General features: G+C 38.9%; 1 protein-coding gene across 3 annotated transcripts in view; it reads left to right on the top strand.

The window, feature by feature from the left end:
- Window positions 1–337: 337 nt before the first annotated feature.
- Window positions 338–26,210, top strand: part of GUCY1B1 (guanylate cyclase 1 soluble subunit beta 1) — a 46,862-nt gene continuing 20,989 nt past the window's right edge. For 2 of the 3 annotated variants that reach the window (XM_027067875.2, XM_027067872.2), the window contains exons 1-4: window positions 338–496; window positions 1,178–1,251; window positions 17,897–17,997; window positions 19,476–19,594. In XM_027067875.2, coding sequence (XP_026923676.1) covers window positions 494–496; window positions 1,178–1,251; window positions 17,897–17,997; window positions 19,476–19,594 — 297 coding nt within the window. In that variant the 5' untranslated portion in view covers window positions 338–493. Of the gene's footprint in view, window positions 497–752; window positions 927–1,177; window positions 1,252–17,896; window positions 17,998–19,475; window positions 19,595–26,210 lie in introns of those variants that run through there. The other variant, XM_053216809.1, reaches the window with a different exon arrangement.

The raw sequence follows: 26,210 nt of genomic DNA, 5'->3' as shown, positions 1-26,210 counted from the left end.
CAACACACACACACACACACACACACACACACACACACACACACCCTTAGTTTTTGTTACCCCTGAAGGCAAGTCTTTGCGTAAGAATACATTTGGTACGACCCCAACAGCTGCAATCTTCCTCACCCAGAATTCATGCAAGAAGCAAGACTGGAGCTTCTCCGTCGTCATTGTAATGGCCTCAAATAAAAAAACCTTGTCACCAGGGCGGGGGTTGGAAGGCACTGGAGCGCAGCAGCCCCGCGAGCAACCGAATTCCCTCCTCTGTCGCTGATTGGTTGAAAACTGGGAGGCAATGACCAGCCTCCAGCGGCTCGACTCCTCATTGGCTGCGAGGAGGTGGCAATCAGGGCCGGCCCAGGCGGCTGCGCTGCTTCCAGCTCTATGCTGCCGCCGCGGTCCTGTTGCGCTGTCGCTGCTGCAGCCGCCACCCGGGTCCCTTCGGCCGTGCCTCTGCGTGGGGGCTGCCTCTTCGGCTCCGGTCGCAGACACCATGGTGAGTGCTTCCAGCCGGGTCGGGCTGGAACATTACACCGCGCTGCGCCGGGCCTGGTTGCCCGAGGGAGCCGGCCGCGCCACCGGAGCTCGGGCGGGGGCCGGGGAAGCGCACCGTGGGTCGCTGGAGCCGTCTCGCCTTTTTGCCTCTGTTCAGGGCGGGGGGTGGGGGTGGGGGGGTAGTGGGAACGCTGGGGGTCGCGACAGGGGCGGTGAGTGCCTTTGCTTCTTAGGGGAGGGTCCGCGACTCTGCATCGCGCAGCGACTCCCCAGACTCGGGAAGGGGACGTGCGGCTGAGGCGCGAGGGCTTCTCGGTTCAGGCTGACCCCATCAGTGTGAGTGGCTGAGGGCCAGTGGCGGGGAGGTGCCGGGTTCGCGTCCCCCTCGCCACATTTTCCCGGATGCCCGACTTGCCTCGGACTGGTGACAGGTGAGTGGAGGGGTAAGAAGGTGTCCAGGCGGTGGGGCGGCCGGGGACGGAGAGGATCTGCCCTTTATTGGGGCGGAGGTGGCGCGCCTCGGATGCCCCTCTTTAACACCGAGTACTCCGAACCGAGCGGAGCCACGGGGTAGGGCACAAGGTTAAACCAGAGCCGTGGCAGCTGAGGCTGCAGCCTCGCCCGCAAGCCCCTGCCCACCTACTGCGGGTCCCTGACGCTCAGGTTTCCCCTGTCCCCGCAGTACGGATTTGTGAATCACGCGCTGGAGCTGCTGGTGATCCGCAATTACGGCCCGGAGGTGTGGGAAGACATCAAGTAAGTGACTGGCTCCCCTAGCACGGGCTCTGCGCGCGCGCTCGCTCGCGTGTGTGGGGCGGCGGGGGCGGGGGGGTGGGAGCAGGGGCGGCGGGGGTCCCGGGGCGGCCCCGGCGCTGCACCGCGCGCCTGGCTGCGTCCTCCGCTTCCTGCCTGGGTCGTGGGCGCGCATCCTCGGAGATGCCTCCGGCCGCCGCTCCCGGCTGCAGCTGCGCTCCCACGCTCCGGAGCTGGGACCCGGAGAGGAGGGGCGGCCGGGGCGGGGCTGCGAGGGCGAAAGCCAGGCGGAGGAGCCCCTGGGGTCACCGCGGCCTCCCGACCCGGCCTGAGCGTGGGAATGCTCTGCCAGCGCCGGGGCGGTTCCGGAGCTCTGCAGGCTGGGCGACTCCCACGCGGAGTGGGGCCCGGGGGACCACTAAGGCTTCCGCGACGTTCAAAGAGCCGGAGGCCTTAGGAACTGACGGCAAACCTGGAGTCCTTTATGATTGACACACCTCGCAGACCCATAAAACAGCTGAGCCTTTTTAGTGTGCAAAAACTCAACTTCTCTTGAGACAATTTCTTGAGCAATTGAATCAAGTGCATTTATTCATTTGAAATGTAGTAAAATTGGAATGTTTTTTTTTTTTCTTTCATTTTCTCAAAATTTTGGTGTCTACTATGGCGAAGGCTGCCTCGCAGGAGAGCATCCTAGCGCGGGGAGCCCAGTACTTTGGCTGTGGACCGAAATACCACAGCCACCTGAGACTTTAAACCTGTTGGAACGATGGGTCATCTCTGCAGGCATGTTGAGCATTTTGATCTAACAAAATTCTCTCTCTTTTTCTTCTCTCTTATTCTGGTGAAATTTGCATTTAACTTGTATGGATGGGCACAACCAACTAGATAAAGCAAATCCATATACTGTATATGGGTTTTCATACTGGAACACCAATCTGTCACATCGAAATGGAGATACAGGGAGTGATTACCTGGGTGGGCAGAAGAGAACAAACACATAGTTATTCTCTACTTTCATTTCCTAACCTCACTGATTTCATTTTGTTATATCAAGTGGGTGATGCTTTCATGCTTCCCCCCCCCCCCCCCAAATATATTCCAATCATTAGCAATCAATGCTGACAGGTCTTATGCAGTCACATGATAATGATTTCTTTTAAATACCTCTTTCCATGGAAATGGTCAGGGTTAAATATTAAGCAGTAGAATGCAACTTTTCCCTTCCTTGGGTTTGTATGGTTGAGCATGGTTTCATGTTCCATGAGCCATTTCTGTTACTCACAGGGCTCATTTACATATTAAGAGAAGTGGAGATTTGGAAATTATGGCTTAAATCAAATGAGTATTTAGGCACTAAAGCTTACTTTGGGATTTGAATCTGTCTGCCTTATTAATACCTTCGTAATTTTTATTTTGCCTGGTAGAGTTACAGAGAAGGCAGTCATCAAAAGTAAGATTTTAAACAGTGTAACTTAGGGGCGCCTGGGTGGCGCAGTCGGTTAAGCGTCCGACTTCAGCCAGGTCACGATCTCACGGTCTGTGAGTTCGAACCCCGCGTCAGGCTCTGGGGTGATGGCTCAGAGCCTGGAGCCTGTTTCCGATTCTGTGTCTCCCTCTCTCTCTGGCTCTCCCCCGTTCATGCTCTGTCTCTCTCTGTCCCAAAAATAAATAAACGTTGAAAAAACAAAACAAAAAAAAACAGTGTAACTTAGTATAGGGTTATTTTTAAGCCTCTTTCTTTGTGAATTTATGAAAGCATCATGCATGTCCCCACAGGTTTTCCCATCCATAATATAGAAATCCCCAAATTTCTGGATGAAAATCCTATGACATTATGTTTAAAATTTTGAGAGCACAGTAAAATCTATCATGGCTAAATAGGCATTATGTGTTTTAACCAGATTTAGAGTGTATGTCCTAGCCATTATCAATTTAAATCACTGCTAAATACAAAGATGAAAAATTACACTTTAAGAGGAATGTATCAGCAGTTTTCAAAAATTAAATTATCAAGTGATTTGTTTGGATTGGCCATATTTTCCCCAGAGAAGGTCAAACTATCTAAAAATATTCAAACTCCACTGGTGTGAGAACTTTGTCAAAGTAGGCTAAGAATATTGTTACATTCTACTTTACAAAACAATGCATTTTTAATTACACATCAGTATCCTTTGACTCACTAATTTAGCTTTATTTCTGAACAGTATTCTTAACCCATTCAAGTGTTAATAACTTAAATCATTCAAAATGTTTTTTTCCTGGTAACATGAAACAAACCATATGGGGGTGTGTGTGTGTGTGTGTGTGTGTGTGTGTGTGTGTGTGTATATATGTTTACATCAAGAATTATGTACCTCTGCAAGAGGAATACTATTAAACTAGTGTTGTAGTGCAGGTGTTAACTTTGATTCTTTTTTTTGTCTGAGCATCCCTTTTGTTGGAGACCATATTGTCTTGGGTACCATTTAGTATCTGGAATAGAGAACATTGTTCAGTTTTCTGTGTTGAGAGGGATTAAAGCAGCTCATTGGTTTCCAACCCAGTCAGCACCTCTGAGGGGTTACTATGCTCTCCCTGGAAGAGTATTTGCTTAGCACAGCAAAGAGATCTCACTTCCTGGGGGCTGGAGAGGAAAATTTGGAGGAGCTTAACTTTAAAATGTTCCTTGGGAGATTCTGATGCCTCCTCTCAACTTCATCCTCTAGTCCAGGGAGGATCACTGCAACCAATGGTACAAGACACGTTCTGTTTTAACTTTTTATGAAAAACTAAATCTGTGATTTGTTGTGTGTGTGTGTCTCACTAAGTACCAAACATCCCTATCTTCCTCTTTGGTCTTTTTGAGAAACTACATAAATTGATGTTTATAGAAGTTATATATCACACTTTTTTTTTTGTTTAGTAGGAAATGGCCATATATCCTCCATGAGAAGGAATACCAAACATTTAATGACAAATAAAACTCTAAGTAACAGATTCCAGACAGAAAATTTTAAGCGGTAGGAGCCAAAAATGCTTCACTGTATACTCCATATACACTTACACTCTTACCAATCATATAACCATTTCACACAAGCTTTAAGTTCCTCTTTTTAAGAAAAAAAAAATCATCTAGACTAAGGATCAGCAAATGTTCTCTTAAAGGGCCAGATAGTAAATAATTCAGGTGCTGTAGGCCAAGAGTGAATAATGAGGATATTATGTAGGTGCCTATATAACTGTTAAAATGTAACCATCTAAAATGTAAAAATTATTCCTTGCTCTCAGACCAGACAATCCAAGGGGCAGTGGGCTGGATTTAACCCATTTACTAACCTCTGATCTAGACCATAAATATATATGAAAAAGCAAAAGAGACCTCTGAATCTACCTCAAATCTTGTTTTGTTGGTTTTTCAATTTTCAGATGGTCTTTTCTAGAAGCCATGGTTCCAAAGTGATGACAAAAAAAATAATCATGATTTCAGAGAAAACAAAGTCAGGATATACATAATAGAAGAGCACCTAAGCACTGGATTTAATTATCTCTGTTATCCTTCCATCATCCCTGGCAAAACAGATAATTGCATCAAATTAATGGGTGCAAATTTAGATTGGCTGAACTTCACTGAAGCCTAAGGATGGATTCAAAACACTGGAAAATCTAAGATGGTTGAAAGTTTATAAAAAAACAAACCAAAATACCTAACAACTAACTATTTTGCCTAGAGTTGAGTGGTCCAAGGAACGAATTAAAAATAGATTTGAAATTAGCAAGTGCTATATGGTACATGTCTTATCCCTTCTCTGTTTCACTAAAAGGTATGAGATAAATATTTGGATCAAAATTTTGGTATGAGATTTGAAAATAATGTAATCGCGTTGTTAGTTGATAACATGTTGGAGCAAATTCCTCTAGAAGGCTGTTGATCATCTTGCATAAAGAATTTGTGTATGTTTAGTATGGTTTTATTTGATGTACCTACAGCAGGGCAGCATACTTTTTCATTCATTGATTTATTCCTTTTTTCATTCTCTAGTTAAGTTAAGCTTATTTTTAATGAACATAGTGTAGTCCGTCAGGCACTGAGGGTAGAAAAAGTAAGATGTGCTCCTTTGCTTCAAATAAAGTCTTATCATACTACTAACTCTTATCAGAGTTATCAGGATATTTTCTGCCTGTAACTCAAACATAGAAACATTTGGACCTTCCAGTTTTGAAATTAATGTATCTAGTTGAATTTGCTAGTCACAAATCAGTCATTATTGTTCATATTAGCAAGTTCTTTGCCATAAGCTACTTATGTGGCTTTTCCCACGTTGTCTCAACTATCCAAGCCTCCCTGCATAAGAAAACATTATACCTACTGTATACAGTTGTTGTTATAATATGTTGAAAACTGTCTGAAAATGTTTAACACAGATTTTGAAAAGTAACTGCTTAATAATAAATGGTAGCTATTATTAATTTTACTCTAGAGCCAGAGTTTTTTGACTCTTCTCTTCCCCAACTCACCTGAAAGATAATGAAGTTCTCTTTTGAGTAATAGTAGGTCATTGAAGTCTACATAGACTAAATGTTCCCTCATTGGTGTAGATGAGTCACTTCACTGTCACTGTCACTTGTTTTTCTCTTTTGTCCATTCTGTGCAACTGAGACCAGTTCTTTAAATTTGAAGTGCCTCTTAGACTCTCTTCTTCTTGCATTCTGGTTCTTAGAACTTTCTTTTGTGCCGCTCGAACAGCACCCTGGTTGGGTTCTGTGTGTCAGGCTTGTCCCAGTCTCTCTATTTTGCAGATCAAGGGAAGACTGTTACTTTCATTATGCTGGTTTTCTGCTCATGTCCCACTTTGGAATCAAACGTACATTATACTTTTCTGGTTCCCTCTCCCCTCATCCCTATGCATTGTTTGAAAGAGTAGCAGCAGTTTCTCCTTATCTATTTTATGAAAATAAATGAGAACAAACAGAAGAATGCACCATGTTTTGCCATGTTTTAATAGATTTTCATATTCATCGAGGCCATATAACTAAATTTCTATATCATTCTGACCCTTGTTCAAGTAGGTTTTTATCAATTAATGGTACTCTATATTATAAAAATTGTTTAAAACTTCCAAAGTCCTTTCCTCTATGCACTTTCAGTTGAGTGCTGAGATAGGAAAAGCCCTTTCCGGCTCATTTTTTTCCTGCTTTATTGAGATATAATTGATACATAACACTGTGTAAGTTTAAGGTGTGCCAGTGTGTTGATTAGACACATTGATCAAGTGTGAAATGATTGCCACCATAGCATTAGCTACTACTTCTGTCCTATCACACAGTTACCCTTTCTTTGTTCTGGTAAGAACATTTAAGATCTACTCTCTTAGATCTTCAAGTATATGACCCAGTGTTATTAGTTATAATCAACTTGTTAATCTTACAACTGACTGTTTTACCCTTTGCACAATAGCTCCCCATTTCCCCCACCCTCACATCCTGGAAACCACCACTCTGCTCTGTTTCTCTGAGTTTGCCCTTTGTAGACCCCACATATAAGTGAGCTCAATGTTGTTTGAGGCTTGTTTTTAATGATCGAGCTGAGTTTCCAGAGGTGAAATGACTGTCCTGGGGGATTATATGTAGGAAGCTGAAAGGTCAGGACTCCAATCCTGCTCTTCTGGTGTCAGTTTACTATTTCTCTTAAGATAGAAATAGGGGCAAATATAATATGCGTATAAAAAGGAAACCATATTGTCATGCCTAGAAACTTCTTCAGTACAAATAAATTAATATGCAGACAAAAATGGGTAAATTTGATCATTGTTAGGATTGAGACCTTCTTCTGTAGAAAGACCTGCCAGTCACCCCGAAAGATAGAGGTAGGCATAGTGCATGAGCTGATAAGCTCACTAGCATTTGAAGTTATTCTTGCAGGTGGCAGTAGATGTCCGTGTGTGAACCCCTTCGCATATCTGCCAGTGAGCTCTTTCCATAGGCCTCTCCCAGAACCTGGACCATGTCTGCTGAGCAGCCAGGTGATAGGCCAGGTCCTAGCCTTATCTTGGGGTTTTTCTTTGTTGACTTGAAGTATCCCCCTGAAATCAAGCCAGGTTTTTGTTTTACTTGAGATGCATGCAAATACTTTCTGTAATTTTCGAGAATGAAAACGAAGCATAGAGACATATTATTTAATGGGGTGTCTCAGAGAAGGAGCTTCGCATGGTAAAATCAGAGCCAGAGGCGGCATTAGAAAATCTGTATTCTCCCTTTTAGCACACCCAGACCTAGTTGTGGCAGATGTTAGCTGGACCTTGCTGCTGTTCGCAAGGAGCGATGTCCTTTTGGCTCTCTCTCCTGTCCACAGGATAAGGGACTTGAACACATGCTTCTCTTCAGTGTGTTGGAAAGCAGTAGGTATGAACTGATAGTGTGTGCACATCAACAGGAAAACACACTTTAGGAAATCTGTACAACTGGCCCAGTTCAGAGGGTGACAACTCAGAAGACATGAGTACTTGCAGCTTCTCCATCTGCTTCTTTTCCTCCCTGTTCATTAAAGAGGAAATGGTGGGAAAATGGTGTTTTCGTGTCTAGTAAAACGGAGCACCTTTTTTATGCCAAAAGATACTGAGGTCTGCTCAGCAGACACGATCCAGGTTCTGGGAGAGCCCTACGAAAAGAGCTCACTGGTAGGTATGTGAAGGGATTTACACGCCGACATCTATGTCCGCCTGCAAGATCTTTCTATTCCAGGCACAGGCAAATATTCTGCAGTATTTTTTGTATCTCTTTATCGCTGTGGCTATGGATCCATTGCCTGTTCTGATCTACTTGCCATTCATTGTTGAATCCTGAAATATTAAATTGTTGCCTTCTTGGAATTCTTTGTGATCAGTTTTCAAATCACTCAAACATAGGGACCTTTCGGTCCACAGCTCCCGCTTTCAGCGCTCAGCCTCAATGGGCCAGTTTTCAGTTCCTGAAAACTTTGAATTTTATGTGTGAGAATAACACCTGTGCTTAGCAGTTCTCATCTTCCCTCTCCCTGTCCCCTACCCATAAAAGGAAACGTCTTTCAGCCTTGAGATGGCAAAACAAATGTTACCTCTTTTTTATTTCTTTTTTAAATTTTTTTAATGTTTATTTTTGAGAGAGAGACAAGAGGATGAGTGGGGGAGGGGCGGAGAGAGAGGGAGACACAGAACCCACAGTGGGCTCCACGCTCTGAGCCGTCAGCACAGAGCCCGATACAGGGCTCAAACTCATGAACTGCGACATCATGACCTGAGCTGAACTCAGACGCCCAACCAACCCAGGCACCCCAGAACAAGAGTTACTTCTTAAAGGAAAGCTTCTCTCACCTCCAAAGCTGATTTTTCTTCATAGTAGATACCAGGGTTTATGATCATGTATTTCTACTATTGGTTAATGTTCGTTTTGTCTTAGTAGATTCTAGCTTTTGTAAAAATTTCCTAGGGAAGAGCCTGGTAGATTGTTGTCCTTTTCTTCTCTCTCTTTCCCTCTGTGTATGTGTATACGTGTATGTATATATATGTATATTTATAATCCTTCACATTTTTCATTTCTAAAGAGTAGAACACATACATATTCACAGACTTTTTTTCTGTAACCAGTATTTATTATGTCAGAATTTATGTAACCAGAATTTATTATGTCACTATTTTTTATGTCACCATTTAACACAATATAAGCTCTGCTGAAGTGGACTTTTTTTTTTACATATCCGCAAAGGCAGAAGATAGAGCAGTATATTATAGCATCTCCTTTTGGAAGAGTCAGAGTTCTTTTAAGCCATTTCCCTGTGTACATGGATATAATGAAAGAATTAAAAACACTGCTGTTGGGTTACCAGTTTCATATACCAGAAAACAGTTACTGGATTGGATTCAGGACAAGATTGAATCCTTTCGCAAGTGTCTAAAAGTCGGGTAGATGTGGCGCTGTTTAAAGTCAGTGCTATAAACTGTAGATAAATGTTTGTAATACCAAAATTAAATGTAAAAACCAGATGAGAATGCTCATCAGGTCGTTCAGTTGTGAATGTAACAGCTCATATATATTGCACACTTACCATTGGTTCCTCAGTCACAGTCCTAAGTGCTTTATACTCATTGTTTCCCCTAATCCTTACAGCCACTGTAGACAATAGATTTGTTCATTGTCCTGATTTTATAAACAAGGGAAATAAATGAGTCTTCAAGACTTTAAAATGCTGTCTCAAATCCCTCAGCTGTTAATCATCAGAGCAGGGACGTGAATGCAGGTAGGCTTGCAAGAATCACATTACGTGCTTTTCCCTAAAGAGAAGGACCTATGACCTTCTTTCCAAAGGAAGCCAGTTTAGCATCGTCATTGGCAAGATGCATGTGTATTAGTACTACTCATTTTTTGTTTTGTTTTCCTGGACTTTTCAAGCACTTTCACAGGTGATTTAAGCTATGACTTTCTTAAAGGTGGTTTTATTCACCAACTCGCACATCTATTGCAGAAAGTCAGAGCCTCAGAAATTTTGAGCAACCTATTTATCTTAAAAGAGCTGTGACTCTGCTTACAAGGTGAGTTAATGTTGAAGGGCACACAGAGGGGATCTAAGTGAATTCCTGTGTCTGATGAAGCTACTGAAAAGGGTTCATGTGAGACGTTTGTGGATGTGTCTTCAGAATTCAGGCAGTTACTAATGAGACTCTCATTAGACTCTCATGGCAACTTGTACAAAGGAAAGAAATTGCAATTATATATTAAGAATGATGTCACTTTGCCGCCATCTGTGTCACTCTTGACTGCATTTACTGTTACTGTTTACAGTACTCGGATGAGCAAACACCTTGACTTCAGGAGGAACCTTTACTAACTGCAAGAGACTCCAAGCAGAGAGCTGTCACTGCATTTAAAGGGTCTGTCTCTCCCTGAGGTAGCTGCCTCAAACCAGTTTCTCTGGAGATTCAGACTTAGTGGGAATCAACTATTGGAAATTGAGATGTCATTAATACTTCACAGCCACTCAGAAAAAAACAATGTGAATTTTTAACTGTTTAGATATTATATATAGTTATCTGTGTGTTATAGTGGGAGATTTCAATTTTAGTAATGGTTGGACACCATTCAGCATTTATGATGTCCTTATAGTGCACTAAAATAGACCACCTTGGGGTTCATTGTCAAGACAACATCTACGGTCCGTCTTTTAATTAAGCATGTTCTGTCATGATGGTTTTTAAAGGTTCAGTACCTCTTTAAACTGCCACTGGTCAGTTTGCTTGTATCATGTATGCTGGCCTTTTCCTTCTGAGACCAGACCCGATTTTGAGGCTTTATTTTCAAAATGCCCGTATTCAGGGTCTACCATCACAGAATACCCGTTTCCATACCTCTCTGGGAAACTTCTTTACCTGAAAGCCAGGTCCCTCTGGCATACTAAACTTATCTGAAAAGTGTCTAACAGCAGGAATTCGGTGACCAAATATGGATTCAGGTTTTGTATGTTCCCATTTTACAGTTCAGGAATATCTCCTCAACTCTGCTGTCAGAGCAGAGCCCGCTCGGATCCTCTGTCTCCCTCTCTCTCTGCCCCTCCCCTGCTCGCACATGCTCTCTCTCTCTCTCTCTCAAAAATAAATAAACATTTTTTTTTTTAAAAAAAGGAATATCTCTTTAAGTATGGAGCTATGAAAAATGCTGCCTGGATATTTCTGACAAATTGTGCGCCTACTCTTTAAAAATTAAATAGTAGTTTGAAAACAAACTGGTTACTTTTGCCAGTAATGTTTGATTTTTAGTACGCAGTTTAGTAACATGAGAGGGAAATGTGTTTAATTACTCCATTCACCTCTTTTATTTTATTTATTTAAAAAAAAACATTTTTTTTAACGTTTATTTATTTTTGAGACAGAGAGAGACTGAGCATGAACAGAGGAGGGGCAGAGAGAGAGGGAGACACAGAATCTGAAACAGGCTCCAGGCTCTGAGCGGTCAGCACAGAGCCCGATGCGGGGCTCAAACTCACGGACCGCGAGATCGTGACCTGAGCCGAAGTCGGACACTCAACCGACCAAGCCACCTAGGCGCCCCTCACCTCTTTTAAAACATGTACAAATTTATTGAGCACAATGCTCTATTCCAGGCACGTGGGTTAAGCCCCAGTGATTAAAAAAGCAAAAGGTGAAAACCAAAACCACAAAACCACAAAACACCATAATAAAAATACCTACTATTCTTTTGGGGAAAGGCAATTAGTGTAAATAAATGATCAATTTAAATTCCAACAAATAGCCATTTTTAAAATTAAGTGGGAAATTACTACTGGGAAAATTTTTCATGTACACCTACTTAATTTTTAAATAATTATTGTGGCTACAGATACATAGAATATGATGATTTCTCATTTCATCTCCAGGTGAGAAGAGATAGGACTTATTTGTTTTCAGCTATTTGAATTAAGAAAACTTACCATCTAGGGGTGCCTGGGTGACTCAGTTGGTTAAGCCCACAACTTCGGCTCAGGTCATGATCTCACGGTTTGTGGGTTCAAGACCCGCGTCAGGCTCTGTGCTGACAGATCAGAGCCTGGAGCCTGCTTCAGATTCCTTCTCTACTTCTCTCTCTGCTCCTGCCCTGCTTGAAGTCTGCCTCTCTCTCAAAAATAAATAAACATTTAAAAATTTTACAAAAAATAAAAAAAGAAAGAAAACTTACCATGGAATCAACAACAAATTAAGTGTACCTTTAGTTTGACTCTTTTGATGCTAAATCAAAATTCCCAACATTTGGTTGTCATTTCTTTCCTTCTCTTCTTCCACCTGCCATTTTGTCTCCCTCCTTCAGCCCTCCTCCCTCATCATCTTCAACAACTAGACCTCTGTTAGCTGGGTGTATTGTGCATTAAGTCGGTGGGAAACACTATTCTAAGCTCAGTACATAGGTTAACTTTGCCAACCAACACAACTCCATGTAAGTACTGCCGTTCCTCTGTTTCCCAGATGAAGAAACCAAAACCCCAGAGGTGAACTTGGCCCAGGTTAGTGCAATTGCATGTGGGAGTAGCTTAGCTGGTGCTTTTGCACACCATGTGAGAAAACGCCATGACTTACCATACAGATGGAGCCAAATGGGCTTCTCTCTACCTAGGTTTACTTGTTAACCAAAGAAAATACCTTTTTTTTTTTTTTTAACTTCATCAGACTTCATTTAAGCCATTTAAAAAATGAGCCTCTAACTATGTCTTACTATCAGCTGACTTCTTTTATTGAGTAATACACTACTAAGTAGAAAAATTTAATGCTTAATCCAAACACAGTTCTTGCGTATACAGGTAAAGATAACACGAATGCCTGCAAGGTATACTATTTGGAAATAGGGGAAGACTATATTCTTTTGGGGTCATCCAAGCAATATTTAAAATAATAGGAAGCAGGAGGATGTAATAATACAAACTAGGATATATGATGATAATAGTTCTGTTGTTTGCCATTTGATAGATGAGCATTACCGAATAAATTTTAATTCAATTTACTTCTGGTTTTATATGATAGTTGCTGTGATCTAAAAGTTATTGGGAAAAAAATACTTAGTTTTTGAGAAAATTTTAAATTATGTTTCCCGGAAAAGACTGTGTTTTTTTCGCATGTAAACTAAATATAATTTTTCAACTAAATATAATTTAAATAACAGAGAATTACATAATTGCTTTGTGTATGCAGCAGTTTAAACAAAATTAAGGCTCAGAAAATATATTCTGAAAGATAAGTGAGTCTTGAAAATTTGGTTAGTGTACTTGGTTGAATTTGGATAATGTAGGCACAAAAGAAACTCTATCCAGAAAATAAGCCTTAAATATTGTTAAATGTCATATCTATATACTTGATGCATCCTTTACTTTTGCTGTTATGAAAAAAGCTAGAAACTTACGGAGATTTATGAGGTGAGGTCATATTACTTGAATTGTATAAGTCGTTTATGTAATCTGAATATCCTCTTACTTCCCAGCTGTTCTCACGTTTGCTGGTTACCCTCTGTGGTTGTAGGTAGCTAGTGAAAAAACATCTCCAAAACCAAGGAGATAATGTCAGAAGGAAGCCCATTGAAGCTTCCTTCAAAAAAATAGTGGCAGACATATCTTGAAGATGTTTCTGAGATATATTATTGTCACATCTCTGCATCCTCTGGAGGCTAAATCATTTGACAGTATAAAGCCTGAACAAATATAAATTTGTCCAGAGGTTAGAAGAAAAATAGTATTGAGAATGGAGACACACTGAGCAAGCATTTCTAGTAGCTTCAGTGACCCTATTGCCTGAAATTAATTCCTTTGCATATTATTCCTTTTGCACTGTAAATTCTCCTGCTCAGTCTAATGTATTAAATCATTTTGCACTAAAGTGTCTGTGATATCCCCAATTCACTTTTCCCCCAAAGAAGGAAAAAAATGAAGAATGAGCTCCAGAAGGAAGGAAAATGGGTCCGGAAAGATTAGGTCATGGAGATCAATTTTACCTGCTAAAATTTTGCTTGGAAATTAACTTCTCCAAGGAAACTCCTCATAATCACTATATTTAACAGTGCATCCTTCCTCTTCTTCCTACATCCTTACTCTTACCCTTTTATCCAAATCTACTTTCTTTTGTAGCATTTATCACCTCATGATAGATTATAAAATTTGAGGAAATGTTTATTGCTCATTGTTTCTGCCAGTTAAAATGTAAGCTCTGTGAGGGCAGGGATCTTTATTTCCTTCATTGATGTATCAAAAGTACCTAAGAAAATGCCTGGGGAGTAATAGGTGATCAAATATTTGTGGCAAAATACCTCCTCCTGGGGCTGGGGGTGGGGAGAGTAATTAAAGGGCCACCCAAAATTCCAAAAGATTTCTAAAATAAATGTAAATAAGGAATTCTAAGTATTTTAAATAATTAATTAGAATTTAGTGTAACATTTTTCAAAGAAGATGATGACTTCCTTCCATGTACTACTGTTTAATTTATAGTTCAGCCTCCCTCCAGGGAGCATGTGGGTCTGATCACTTCAGGAAGTAAAACTTAAAAGATAAGGGAGCTTATTTTATTAAAACAAGAGAAAGGAAAGAAGGAATGCATTGACTCATGGTTAGGGGATTTCTAGGGAAATGGCCATTCTTCTATTTTATGAAGAGAGATTGAGTATACTGCTTGTACTTCATTCATTTAACTCTTGTTATAGATTGGTGAGTGTTTCCGAGAAAGTGAGTTTATTACAGAAATTTATGTCATTTGATTTACCCCATTGGAAGAGGGCACAGTGAAAACAAATTAATTTATATTTTATTATATTATATTTAATTAAAACATATCTATATTTTATTAGAATGCCCTAAGTTAGAGGCTTCAAAATTCTTTTTTTAAACATTTTTTTTTTTTTTAGATTTTTTAATGTTTATTTTTGAGAGAGAGACAGAGTGCAAACTGGGGAGGGGCAGAGAGAGAGAGGGAGACACAGAAACCAAAGCAGAAGTAGGCTCCAGACTCTGAGCTGTCAGCACAGAGACCAAAGCGGGGCTCGAACTCAAGGGACTGCAAGATCATGACCTGAGCCGAAGTGGGACGCTTAACCGACTGAGCCACCCAGGCGCCTCTACATTTCTATTTTTTTTTGAGAGACAGAGAGAGACAGAGCAGGAGTGGGGAAGGGGCAGAGAGAGAGACACACACAGAATCGGAAGCAGGCTCCAGGCTCCAGGCTCTGAGCTGTTAGCACAGAGCCCAGCGTGCGGCTGGAACCCATGAACCGTGAGATCATGACCTGAGCCGGTAGGATGCTCAACCAACTGAGCCACCCAGTTACCTCAGAGGCTTCAGAATTCTAATCTGTTGAGCAATGCTATTTTGTAATAAAATGTCAGTGGCAAAATGAGAAAAATTAGGCTATCCGTATCTTTCAAATCAGCAATTCCATTTCTAGGAATGTATTCTATTTTTATATAGAAATATAATCAATTAGCTACAAAGGTACGCATCAAAACATTGTTTATACTTGCAAAAAATAGAAGCAATCTAAATACATACTAAAACTTCAGTGTGCCTACACATGCAATTTTATGCAAAGTATAGAAATATATTTTTTGACATGAAGAGATATCCATCAAATACTAAGTCTAAAAAGGAGATTTTAAAGCAGTTTAATCTGGTCTGTGTTATACATACAAGTGTATTGAAACATGAACAACTCTAATATAATATTAGCAGTAGTTCTCTCGGAATAATGAAGGATTTTTAAAAAGTTTTTCCTTTCCTTATTTTATATTTTTACACAATTAAAAATTATAATGTGCAAGACACATAATAGCATTTATCAAAAGGTAAGTCAGTGTACATTGTATCTTCATAATTTGGGGATATTTCACTGACTTCTGGTATTAAAAACACTTACGGTTTGGAACATGTGTTTCTTTTATTTAATAGCTGTGCATGTTCAGTAAAAGGAAGATTTCCACATCTTATGTACAGCTGTGTAATTTTTTGAATATGTAGACATAAGAGGCCCTATTGTCATTAATTATATATATATATATAATATGTATGTATAATAATGTGTGTATATATGTATGTGTGTATATATAATAATGTGTATATATATGTGTGTATGTGTATATATATATATATATATATAATATTATAATGTGTGTGTATATATATACACACAGACTCCTCAACAACTTAGAACATACTTCTGCATACTGTCTCTCTTACAGTGTAGGTGTTGGGTTATATTATTGCTCTTGTTTTTAAAAAGTGAGGGTTTAATACTCATGTGCTTTGTGTGATTTGTCCACGTTTATTCAGCTAGTGAATTCCAGGCTCTGAAAGTCAGATTTTCATACCTACCGAAATCAGGCTCTCTTGTTTCGTTTTGTCTTTTACATGCACTGTTATTCATAACTGCAAGGAAACAGGTAGTATACTATGAAGAACACAGGGTACTTTTTAAGAATAGCTACATCCCACCTGGACCTAAGACATGCCACCATTTGGAGCTTTTCCCCTGAGCAGACACTGGTATTCCAACCATGAACAGCAGCTGTGATACAGATTACAGCAGCTTCCAGAGAGAGAGAGAAGGCACTGTGGCCTGCCTTGGCAGCGTTTCAAAAGGAGCTATTTGCGCTACAGTGTTTCACGTTCCCCTGATGACAGTGGCTAGTTGGTCTTGCATTCTTCTGGCAGCACACAGGGATTTAGAGGAATTGGATTGGGAGTCAGATTGATACCCAAGCTCCACGTATTTTTGTGAATTTAGCATTGGAAAAGATATCTGCAAACTTGTCAGCTCTCTTCTACAGCTGGCAATGTTGTGAATAATAGATTTCTCCTTTGGACATGTGTTTGAGAAAATAATCCAAATCCTATCAAAATAAATGTATTATATATGACAACTATTAAAAATGAATGAATACTCTATATATTTTGAGCTACTGCATGTAATAAGCTAAGGATCTGTTAGCAGATTTTATCAGTCCACTTGGCACCTCAAACGTGTTTAAAACGTAACTCTTGATCTTACCTCCCCTCACCCACACCCCTCCAGTCCGCCTCCAACGGCCTGGCCTTTCCCAGTTTCCTGTTGGTGACAACACCCTTCCAGTTTCTCAGGCTACAACCTCGGTGTCATCTGTGTGCCCTGCCCTTCTCTCACACCCTGGATCCAATCCATCCGTAGATCATGTTGGATTTGCCTGCAGAATATATTTCATCTCGACCACTTCCTCTATTCACTGCTTCCACTCTGAATCAAGTTACCAGCCTTTCTCGCCTGGGTTTTGACAGTTGCCTCCTAGCTGGTCTCCTCACTTTGTCCTAGACCCTTCTGGTCTGGTCTCAATGCAGCAGCACGATTAAGTTCTTTAACCTACATCAGTTTGTCTCACTGCTCGTATCACAAGGGCCAGAATTATCCATCTCTTTCAAGTAAATGTCCACCTGGCCTCCTTGTTACCACTCTGACTCATTCTCTTACAGCTACTCTGCCCCCCACCTCTGTTCCAGGCACGCTGGGCTCTGCTGGTCCTCAGACACCCAGGCTGGTCCTGCCTAGCCTGCCCCACCTTGCTCGGTGGCTCAGTCCCAAAGCTTCTTCAGACTCTGCTCAATTGCCAGTATCTCAGTGAGGCTTCCTGGCTTTTGTACTCCAGCTCCCTCCCCCCGACCTATCTTTATTTTTCTTCACACTACTTGGCATTATATGTTACGTATTAGTTTTATTCCTGTCTGTCTCCCCTCCTAGAATGCATATGTTGCAAGAGGTCATGTATTTTTGTTTGACTTGCTAAAGGTTCTATCCCTAATCCCTGGAACAATGCCTGGTACATATAGGGACTCAACAAATATTTGCCAACCATTTGTTAAACCAAAACTTATTTCTTGATTCTGTTTACTATCAGGTGTTGCATTGGGCATTACTATATACATGTAAGTCTTGCTAAAATATGCTTAAATGTATCATTTTAATTTGAGGAGGGGAATGTGAAATAATCCCTTCTTGAGCACTAGACTTTTAGGCAAATGACATTGATTTCAACAAACTTGCCAAAAATATCCTAGTTCAGGTATAAAACCATGGTTTATGCAATCGTTGTAACTGTGGTAGCTACTCTTTTATTTCAACATTTTTCCCGTCTCTTGTTTTTGTTTTCCAGAAAAGAGGCACAGTTAGATGAAGAAGGACAGTTTCTTGTCAGAATAATATATGATGATTCTAAAACTTACGATTTGGTTGCTGCTGCAAGCAAAGTCCTCAGTAAGTTGAATGTGACGTTCCTTCTTTGTCTAAGTTACACGTAGAAGCCCAAAGGAATACACGAACCAACATCCCATTGTATAGTTATGCAGGTTGTACACTGCACAATGGTGGAGGGAAGGCCCAGGCTACACTGAGTCCTAGTTTTCCTTTACAAGCTCTTTGGAGAATGGAGAAGCTCTCTGCACCCCCTCACAGAAAGCCATCTGTTGGGGGAGGAAAAAAATTATTATACTTAATGTAATAATAACTTTAGTTTTGGTGTCAACAACATAGTAATTACAAAAGGGTAGTATGCGGAAACTATCCTCAAATCTCTCTTGCGATCATGGATTCTGTTAACTATTGGTAAAGGAAACAAGAAACTGAGGTCTATGTCAGGGAAAGCTCATACAAAGTAGACAAAATTTAAAAAGAGCTTCACGGAAGAAAAAAAGTTGTTCTCAAAGTTATTGACACAGTGCTTAATTTACAACCAGGCTACAGTTTGGGTAGAATAAAAAGATGCTTTTTAGCTTTGCCAACTGTGAGTAGAAGAGCAAATGTCTATTGCAGAATACAAGAATTACAAAGAAAGTACAGTAAATTGTTAATAATAAAAATATTCAGCCTCGTTAGTAATCAAAACTGAAAAAAATCTGAAATAAGTTTTTCATACAAACTTGGCAAGTTTTAAAAAATTAAGTGTTTAGTGTAGCCAAAAGTAGAGATAAAGGAGAAATTGCACACATTTTTCATCTGATGGTAAATTAACACATTGTAGAGAATAATTTTGCATCATTAGTCAAAGTCTCTTAAATAAATCTACAAACCCTTTGGGAATTTTTCATAATTATTATGTTTATTTGCATTAAGATTTATGTATGTTTTCACTTCAGGATTACTTGTATTAACAAAATTGGAAAAGTCTACGTTTTCCATAAGAGTAGATTGATTAAATAAATTGTTGTGTTCCTGTGTTAATGAGATAGCAATTAAAATTGATGTTATAGAAAAAAATTGAAGATTTTAGGAAATATTAATAATTGAGCATTAAGAAAGAAGAGAATATTGGGGGACACTATATGCAACCAACTTATTAAATATGTGTATTTACCTGAAGAAAACCATTTTTCACCACAGTATTAAGTCATGTGCATACTTGATGATCTTCCTTCTGTACTTTGCAGAAAAAATAAGTTAATACATTAAATATCTGTTTTAAAAAGCTAGAAATTAATTTAGTAGTTTTTCGTGAAAGCTGAGAAACTGATTATTTTACATATAAGTACACATTGACAGTGCTTACATGTCAATGTGTTGTCTTCAAAGATTTCATTGTATTGTTCAGGCCATTATTTTCTCTTGTAATCTATGTCTACTTGCACAAAAATTGAGGATGTTTTGACTTTACATTACGCACCTATTTTCATTCTTCCCACTAACAATATTCTAGCTATAATATATTTTATTGTTGTTCTCTCAAACCAATAAAATAGATCTCAATGCTGGAGAAATCCTCCAAATGTTTGGGAAGATGTTTTTTGTCTTTTGTCAAGAATCTGGTTATGATACAATCTTGCGTGTCCTGGGATCTAATGTCAGAGAATTTCTACAGGTAAGCGATTTGAGGTCCTGTAGTTAAAAGTTCTGAGTTAGGGATTCTTAAGCAGAGGCTTTAGAATACTTTTGCTCAGCCAACTAGATGAGAGTTGTCTTCCTACCAAAATGGAATCATAGTGACTTTTTCTAATTCATATAAAATTATGGTTATTGGGTAGTCTTGAATACATTTTAGCATTTTTGTTTCATATTTTTTCTTTAACTTTTGATTGCTGATCTTGAATATTCAAGTTGTAAATTAATGATCTCTGAAAATCTCAACATGGTCTGTTGTGATCTGTTTCACTGCCTCCGTTTTAATGGTTTGTATGTACTGGTAATTATGGTTTTATGTTTTAAATGTATATAATGTGGTCTTATTTTCTCTTTTAAGGCATTCCTAGTTTGTATAGCATAATTAAATAGTACATCAGTATCTGTGAAGTTCGACCTGGGCTCAACGTTGAGGAGAAAGCACCGTGACTTTCAGGAGCTTTCAAAACAAGTGTGAGAAGCATTGCTCCCAGTTACATATTAATTAGCCTACTGTAGAAAGGAAAGTAGGAACGCTCTTCCAAAGTTGGTTTCAGGTGAAATGAAAGAACTAATGTCCCCAGAGGCCTTTGTCTTCTATTCTTGTTTAAATTACCTTAAAATTTTTTACCAGTAAATTACACATTAGATGAGAGACTATTTTTGGATTGACCGCCCTATTTTAAGCACAGGAATTTGTAAGACCCTCTTCTTGAAATGTGTTAAGGCTGAAAATTATGTGGTTGTTTGTAAAGGATATTTCTACACCAGCTGCTGAAGGCAGCCAGATCTTGCTGGAAAATGATGTCAGTGCAATACTAGCTGAACCAAAGCCCAGTTTTGAGGGAATGTAAACTACTTTCAATCCAGCTGCATTATTGATTTAACAGCCAAAATAAGAACTTTCGTGTTTAATCAAAATGTCTGCTGTTTACATAGTGACATTTTTCTTACAAACTTAAAACAGCATTAAATCAAGATGGAAACTGGTTTGCAATCCCTTGCCATGGATTTACAGAACTACTGGTGTCAAAAAAAAAAAAAAAAAAAAAAAACCTGCCACTTCCAAATGAAGTCGCTGCCAGGAGATTTTTAAATTAAACTTTAAAAGGCTGTATGTAAATGAGTTATTTTAAATGGATTAAAGTTTGATATTTAAAGTTTATTGGGATTTTGGATTTTTGAATACATAATTCCATTTTTTAATACTTTTGTTGCCTTTTGGCACCTTACTAGCAAAGTTTCAATTTGTGATTCCTCTGTCTTACTTTTAACTTTTGTTCTCAGTGGCCACATCTGCATAAGGAAACAACTATCCAAAGGATCTTAGCAATTTTTTTTTAACCTTTATTCATTGACCTTTTGCTAAATTTGTAATGGCCCAGGAAGGGAGCAAGCAGCCTATTGGCGCGTTTCTCCAGGTTCTAGAACTGCACCATCCAATAGGATAGCCGCTAGCCACATGTGCCTAATATGCATTTGAAGTTTTTTTTTAATATTCATTTTTGAGAGAGACACACACACAGGTGTGAGCTGGGGAGAGGCAGGCAGAGAAGGAGACACAGAATCAGAAGCAGGCTCCAGGCTATGAGCTGTCAGCGCAGAGCCCCAAGGCAGGGCTCAAACCCATGAACAGTGATACCATGACCTCAACCCATGAACCATGAGGTCATGACCTGAGTCAAAGTCAGACGCTTAACCCACTGGGCCATCCAGGCGCTCCTACTACTATATTTGAAATGTGATGTGCTATGTGCAAAATACACAGGAGATTTCAAAGGCAAAAAGAATTACTAAAAGAACACAAAATAGCTGATAAGTATTTCATATAAATTACATGTTAGAATGATAATATTTTGCGTATATAAAGTTATATAAAATATATCACGGACATTAATTTTGCCTGTTTCTTTTTTCTTTTTTAAACATGAAGGCTATAAAATTGAACATTACACATGTGACTAGTATTTGTGGCTTGCTTTAGTGGCTATAATTGCCTTTTGTTTCCACTGAACAGTATTATTTCAAAGAAGCCTAGGTCCCTTTTCCTCAAATCAGTAGGCAGCTTTAGTTAACATGTCTTTAAGTTGCACATGATTTTGTCTCCCAGTGTGTGAAAATGAAGAAACTAGAAAGTTAGAATATTGTGAAGTTTTCACCAATATTATATATTTTTTATCTAATTCTTTTTTTCCTCTTTTTCAAATTGCATATCTTAACAGCAAATTGAATGTACTAAAATACTCCTTTTCTTAAAAGTAGGTATTTATCTTATGATTAGCCTATTTCTATAGAAATTAAATGAATATTTTTATTCTGTGTAAGTGATTATAAAATAAAGCAACTGATTTCAGTAAATTTTTTTAAGATCCTATGAAATAAAGCCACTGATTTTCATAAATTGTCTTCAGATCTTCATTCACATATAAAAATTTACATTTTTTGTTACATAAATCAACAAAACATTAGTTTTTGTAGACTTTAATCCTTCACCAAAGAGAAAGATAAACTGGGTCTCATTTTAAAGAGAGTTTAGGGGCACCTGGGTGGCTCATTTGGTTGAGTGTCTGAATCTTGCTTTTGGCTTGGGTCATGATTTCACAGTTCATGGGATCGAGCTCCATATCAGGCTGATGGCAAGGGGCCTGCTTGGGATTCTCTCTCTTGCTTGCATGTTTTCTGTCTCTCAAAATAATAAATAAACATTAAAAAATAAATGGAGTTTAAAAACTCTTCTGTCTTTTTCACCCCCTGATTTTAATCAGTAATCAAATCCTTAGAGTCTGTTTCTTAAATACTGTATTTTGAGAATTCTACCACTTTTTTTCATTTCCTCTACCCTTCTGTGGGAGCTATCATTCTCTAGAGATTGGATGGGTTACCTGGCCTCCCTTCAAGACTCTTCCAATCTCTTTTCCATTCTACTGGTTTTTCTGAAATGCAAATATATCTCATAATATTATTTTCTTGCTTAACCCTTCAATGCTTTTCAGTTACTCACTGGAAAATGTAGAAAGTACTTAAAGCAATTCAAACAACTTACATCCCCTATCCATCCTTCCTCTTCCTCTCCCCCAGCCTAGCCAAACAGAATTTCCTTTAGAATCTTTGTTTTTATCTTTCTGTCTCTATCCTCTGAGTTTTTGCACCTGCTCTTCCCTTTGTCTGGAGCACTGTTACTGATACTTTTCATCTAAATAAATCCTGTTTATCTTGCTGGTCAAACTACTTGTCCAGCAAGACACCACCTCTCTCTCCAATCTCTGGCCTCAGGGCAATTGCTGTTTCCCATGTTTTCATGTTTCTCAGACTGTATTATCATTTCCTGTTTGTTGGGCTGGAATGTAAACTTCATGGAGCCAGAGACCATGTATAATCTCTTAATGATGGTATCTCCACAGATACAGTTTGTATCTGGGAAAGAATAAATACCATTTTTGAAGATTGAAGAATGAAGGTTTGCTTGTTTCCACAAAAATAGGAAGCAAATACAGTAAGAGCTCAAGATTAATTCTTTTATTAAAGATAAAAAAACTCGTTTTGAGGAGACTCTATAATTTTATTTAGAGATGAATTATAGTTTGAAATGTCCATCACATGTGGACAGGGCAAATTAGTGTTTACTAATTAACGTACAAGTTACATTATTTATATCTATGGAAACTTATAAAATGATCGTCCTAATATCTCCATTTGGAATTCCCAGGCAACAGTATAATAGCTACTGGAATTACAACATGGGAAATCATTTGGCCATGCCTTAGGCTGGGCAGCCCTGACCATTCATCATGGTTCTAAAGAGGATGTCCTTGGAAGTTGTCTGTCCTCAGCCTCTCAATTGTACACATTATTAAGAATTTAACATATATTCTATTTTTGCTTTTCCTGAAATAATTTTCAAAAGTTTTGAGTACCAGGAACAGCATATAATAAGCAATCAATAGTCTTTGTTTTTGTTTTTGTTTGGTTATTGTCAAGCTGGCTAACATACAGTGTATACAGTGTGCTCTTGGCTTCGGGATTAGATTCCCATGATTCATCGCTTACATACAACACTTAGTGCTCATCCCAACAAGTGCCCTCCTCAATGTCCATCACCCATTTTCCCCTCTCCCCCACCCCCATCAACCCTCAGTTTGTTCTCTGTATTTAAGAGTAATAGAGAGTCTTTGAATGTTAGAATTAGTTAATTCTGAATTGTGTGTGTGTGTGTGTGTGTGTGTGTGTGTGTGTGTGTGTATTTGGCTCAAGCTATTTTATTCGGATAATTCTTGTTCTTTATAGAAATATTATATTTAAGAACACACTGAATAGATATTATCTGTCTTTTAGTTCCAGAAAAATGTTTCTCATGTAAATTTTATCATTTCCTTTGATTAGTCAATTGAAACAATTTAATGATTTAAATTTAACAATTTAAACAGTTTAAATAACGAACAGATCTTATTTAAAAGCCTTTGCTACTAATATCAAATTTGTGACCCTGCTTATCTTTTGTGCCTCCAAATTAAATTTTAAAACTTTTACACCATGCTTATTTTTAATCTACCTCAAGACTTAACAAAAAACATCTAAAACTACTAAATGGCTAAGTATAGGGAATATTTATTTATTTATGTTTTTCATTTATTTTTAAATGATTATTTCTTTTTTGAGAGAGAGAGAGAGAGGAGAGAGAACACCAGTGTGTAAGGTGTGGAGGGGGGGGGAAGCAGAGGAGAGAGGGAGTGAGAGAATCCCAAGCAGGCACCATGCTGTCAGTGCCGAGCCCCACAGGAGGCTTGAAGCAGGGTTCAGTCCTACAACTGTGAGACCGTGACCTGAACCAAAATCAAGAGTTAGAAGCTTAACCAACTAAGCCACCCAGATGCCCCAACTGAGGAAACATTTTCAGAAGAAACTTTTTAGAAACATTACACTTCTAAACATTACATAGTTTGGAATTGTTTTTCTTTAAATCTCCTGTGAAACCATCGATTTGTGGACTAGTGATAAAAGTAGATAAACTTTGGAATGTATTATTATCCTTTAGGTGATTTAGTAAATGGAAAGAAACATGATTTATCAAAAAGAGATGAACGAAAACAGGAAGACATTTTTAATTTTGAATTGTATACATGTTATTTGAATATGTTGTCCTAAAAATAAGACCTTATATCAGCAAGTTTTTCTTCTATTCTGCCATTTTCTTATTCTTAAATTAAGAATAAAACATGTAGTTTCATGCTGCTACTGTAGTAAATTTCTATTTGAAGCCTCTACTGTATTGATTAAAATACCACAGGAGATATGTAGGATTTGAAAGCTTCATTTAAAAAAAAAAGAAAAAAAAATAGCTAGTAAGGAACGTCCAGTTTGACAGCATTTCCACTTAATTTATGCTCATCTTACTTCCAGTGTCCTGTTTGCATTATTGTAGATCGTATTTTTCCAAAAATCACTGCATTAATATCTATGTCACATGCTCCTGTGCAATATGATTTTGTCACTCCCATCAAGAGGTGGAATTTGCCTTACCTTGAATCTGGGTTGGCTTTAGTGATTATTTGACCAATAGAACATGGCAGTATTTTGATACTTCCTAAGCTTGTTCATAAGAAGTCTTTAAGTTTACACCTGAGTGTCTTGGAATAGTTGCTCTTAGGATGCTCCCTCCAGGACCCCAGCAGCATGAAATGAGAAGCCCAAGCTACATGGAGAGGTCACGTGTAGGTTGTCAGCAGCGCGAGCTGAACTCCCAGCAAAGGGCCAACAACCACTGTCAGTCTTTTGAATGATCTACCCTGGGAAAACAGCCTGGTAGAGTATTATGATGACACCATCGCCAACTTCATCTGACTCCAACCCAAGGACTTCCTGAGTCCAGAATATTGGCAGAACCGTGAGAGATATATTATTGTTTCAAGCCAATCAGTTTGGGGTGCTTTGACATGCAGGAATGCATAATTGGGACAGCACTCTGCATATTGTTTGCCTCTTTATTTTTTATGTCTACATAAAAAAAATTACTTTTTATTTTCGTTACTACATATATGTACGCTTATATACATATTAATGGATGAGTCAAGAGCTTTGAATAGGCCATGTTTGATAAGGATAATACATAGATAGCCTTGGGGAATGAAACCCAAGTCAATCTATAGCACAGCTACCAATTCATTCTCAGTGGTGTTACATTATGATTACATACATTATATATTCTTTACCTCCCTAATAATTTTACAGAGGTAAAATGAAATTGCAATGAGCATGGAAAGCTGCCAGGGTTGATTATTGAAAAATTAATAAATTAATAAGTGAGCAATTTGCCATCTTAGAGGTTAGCCATGATTGAAATTGTGAGCTTGCTTAAATAGGCATCAGAATCTCAGTTGAATATCAAACACATATTCTGTTATTGTCTTCTGGAAACACCGGTTCCTTCCCTAATTTTGGTATGGTGGCAGTTTCACTCATTCATTCGGTTCATATATGTGAATGTTCCTCTACAAGCACCTCTGTTCAGGCTGCGATGGGATTTTCCTCAAATTCATGTTGGCTCAAGGTTTTGGCTTTTAAAGCACAACGCTGTGCTTTGGCCAGCCCACCAGGAGCAATCT

Source organism: Acinonyx jubatus, chromosome B1 (assembly GCF_027475565.1).
Source record: "Acinonyx jubatus isolate Ajub_Pintada_27869175 chromosome B1, VMU_Ajub_asm_v1.0, whole genome shotgun sequence".
In the NCBI taxonomy this organism is placed as follows: domain Eukaryota; kingdom Metazoa; phylum Chordata; class Mammalia; order Carnivora; family Felidae; genus Acinonyx; species Acinonyx jubatus.
Note: the sequence above shows the minus strand (reverse complement) of the source record. Positions and strands in the feature narration are given on the sequence as shown.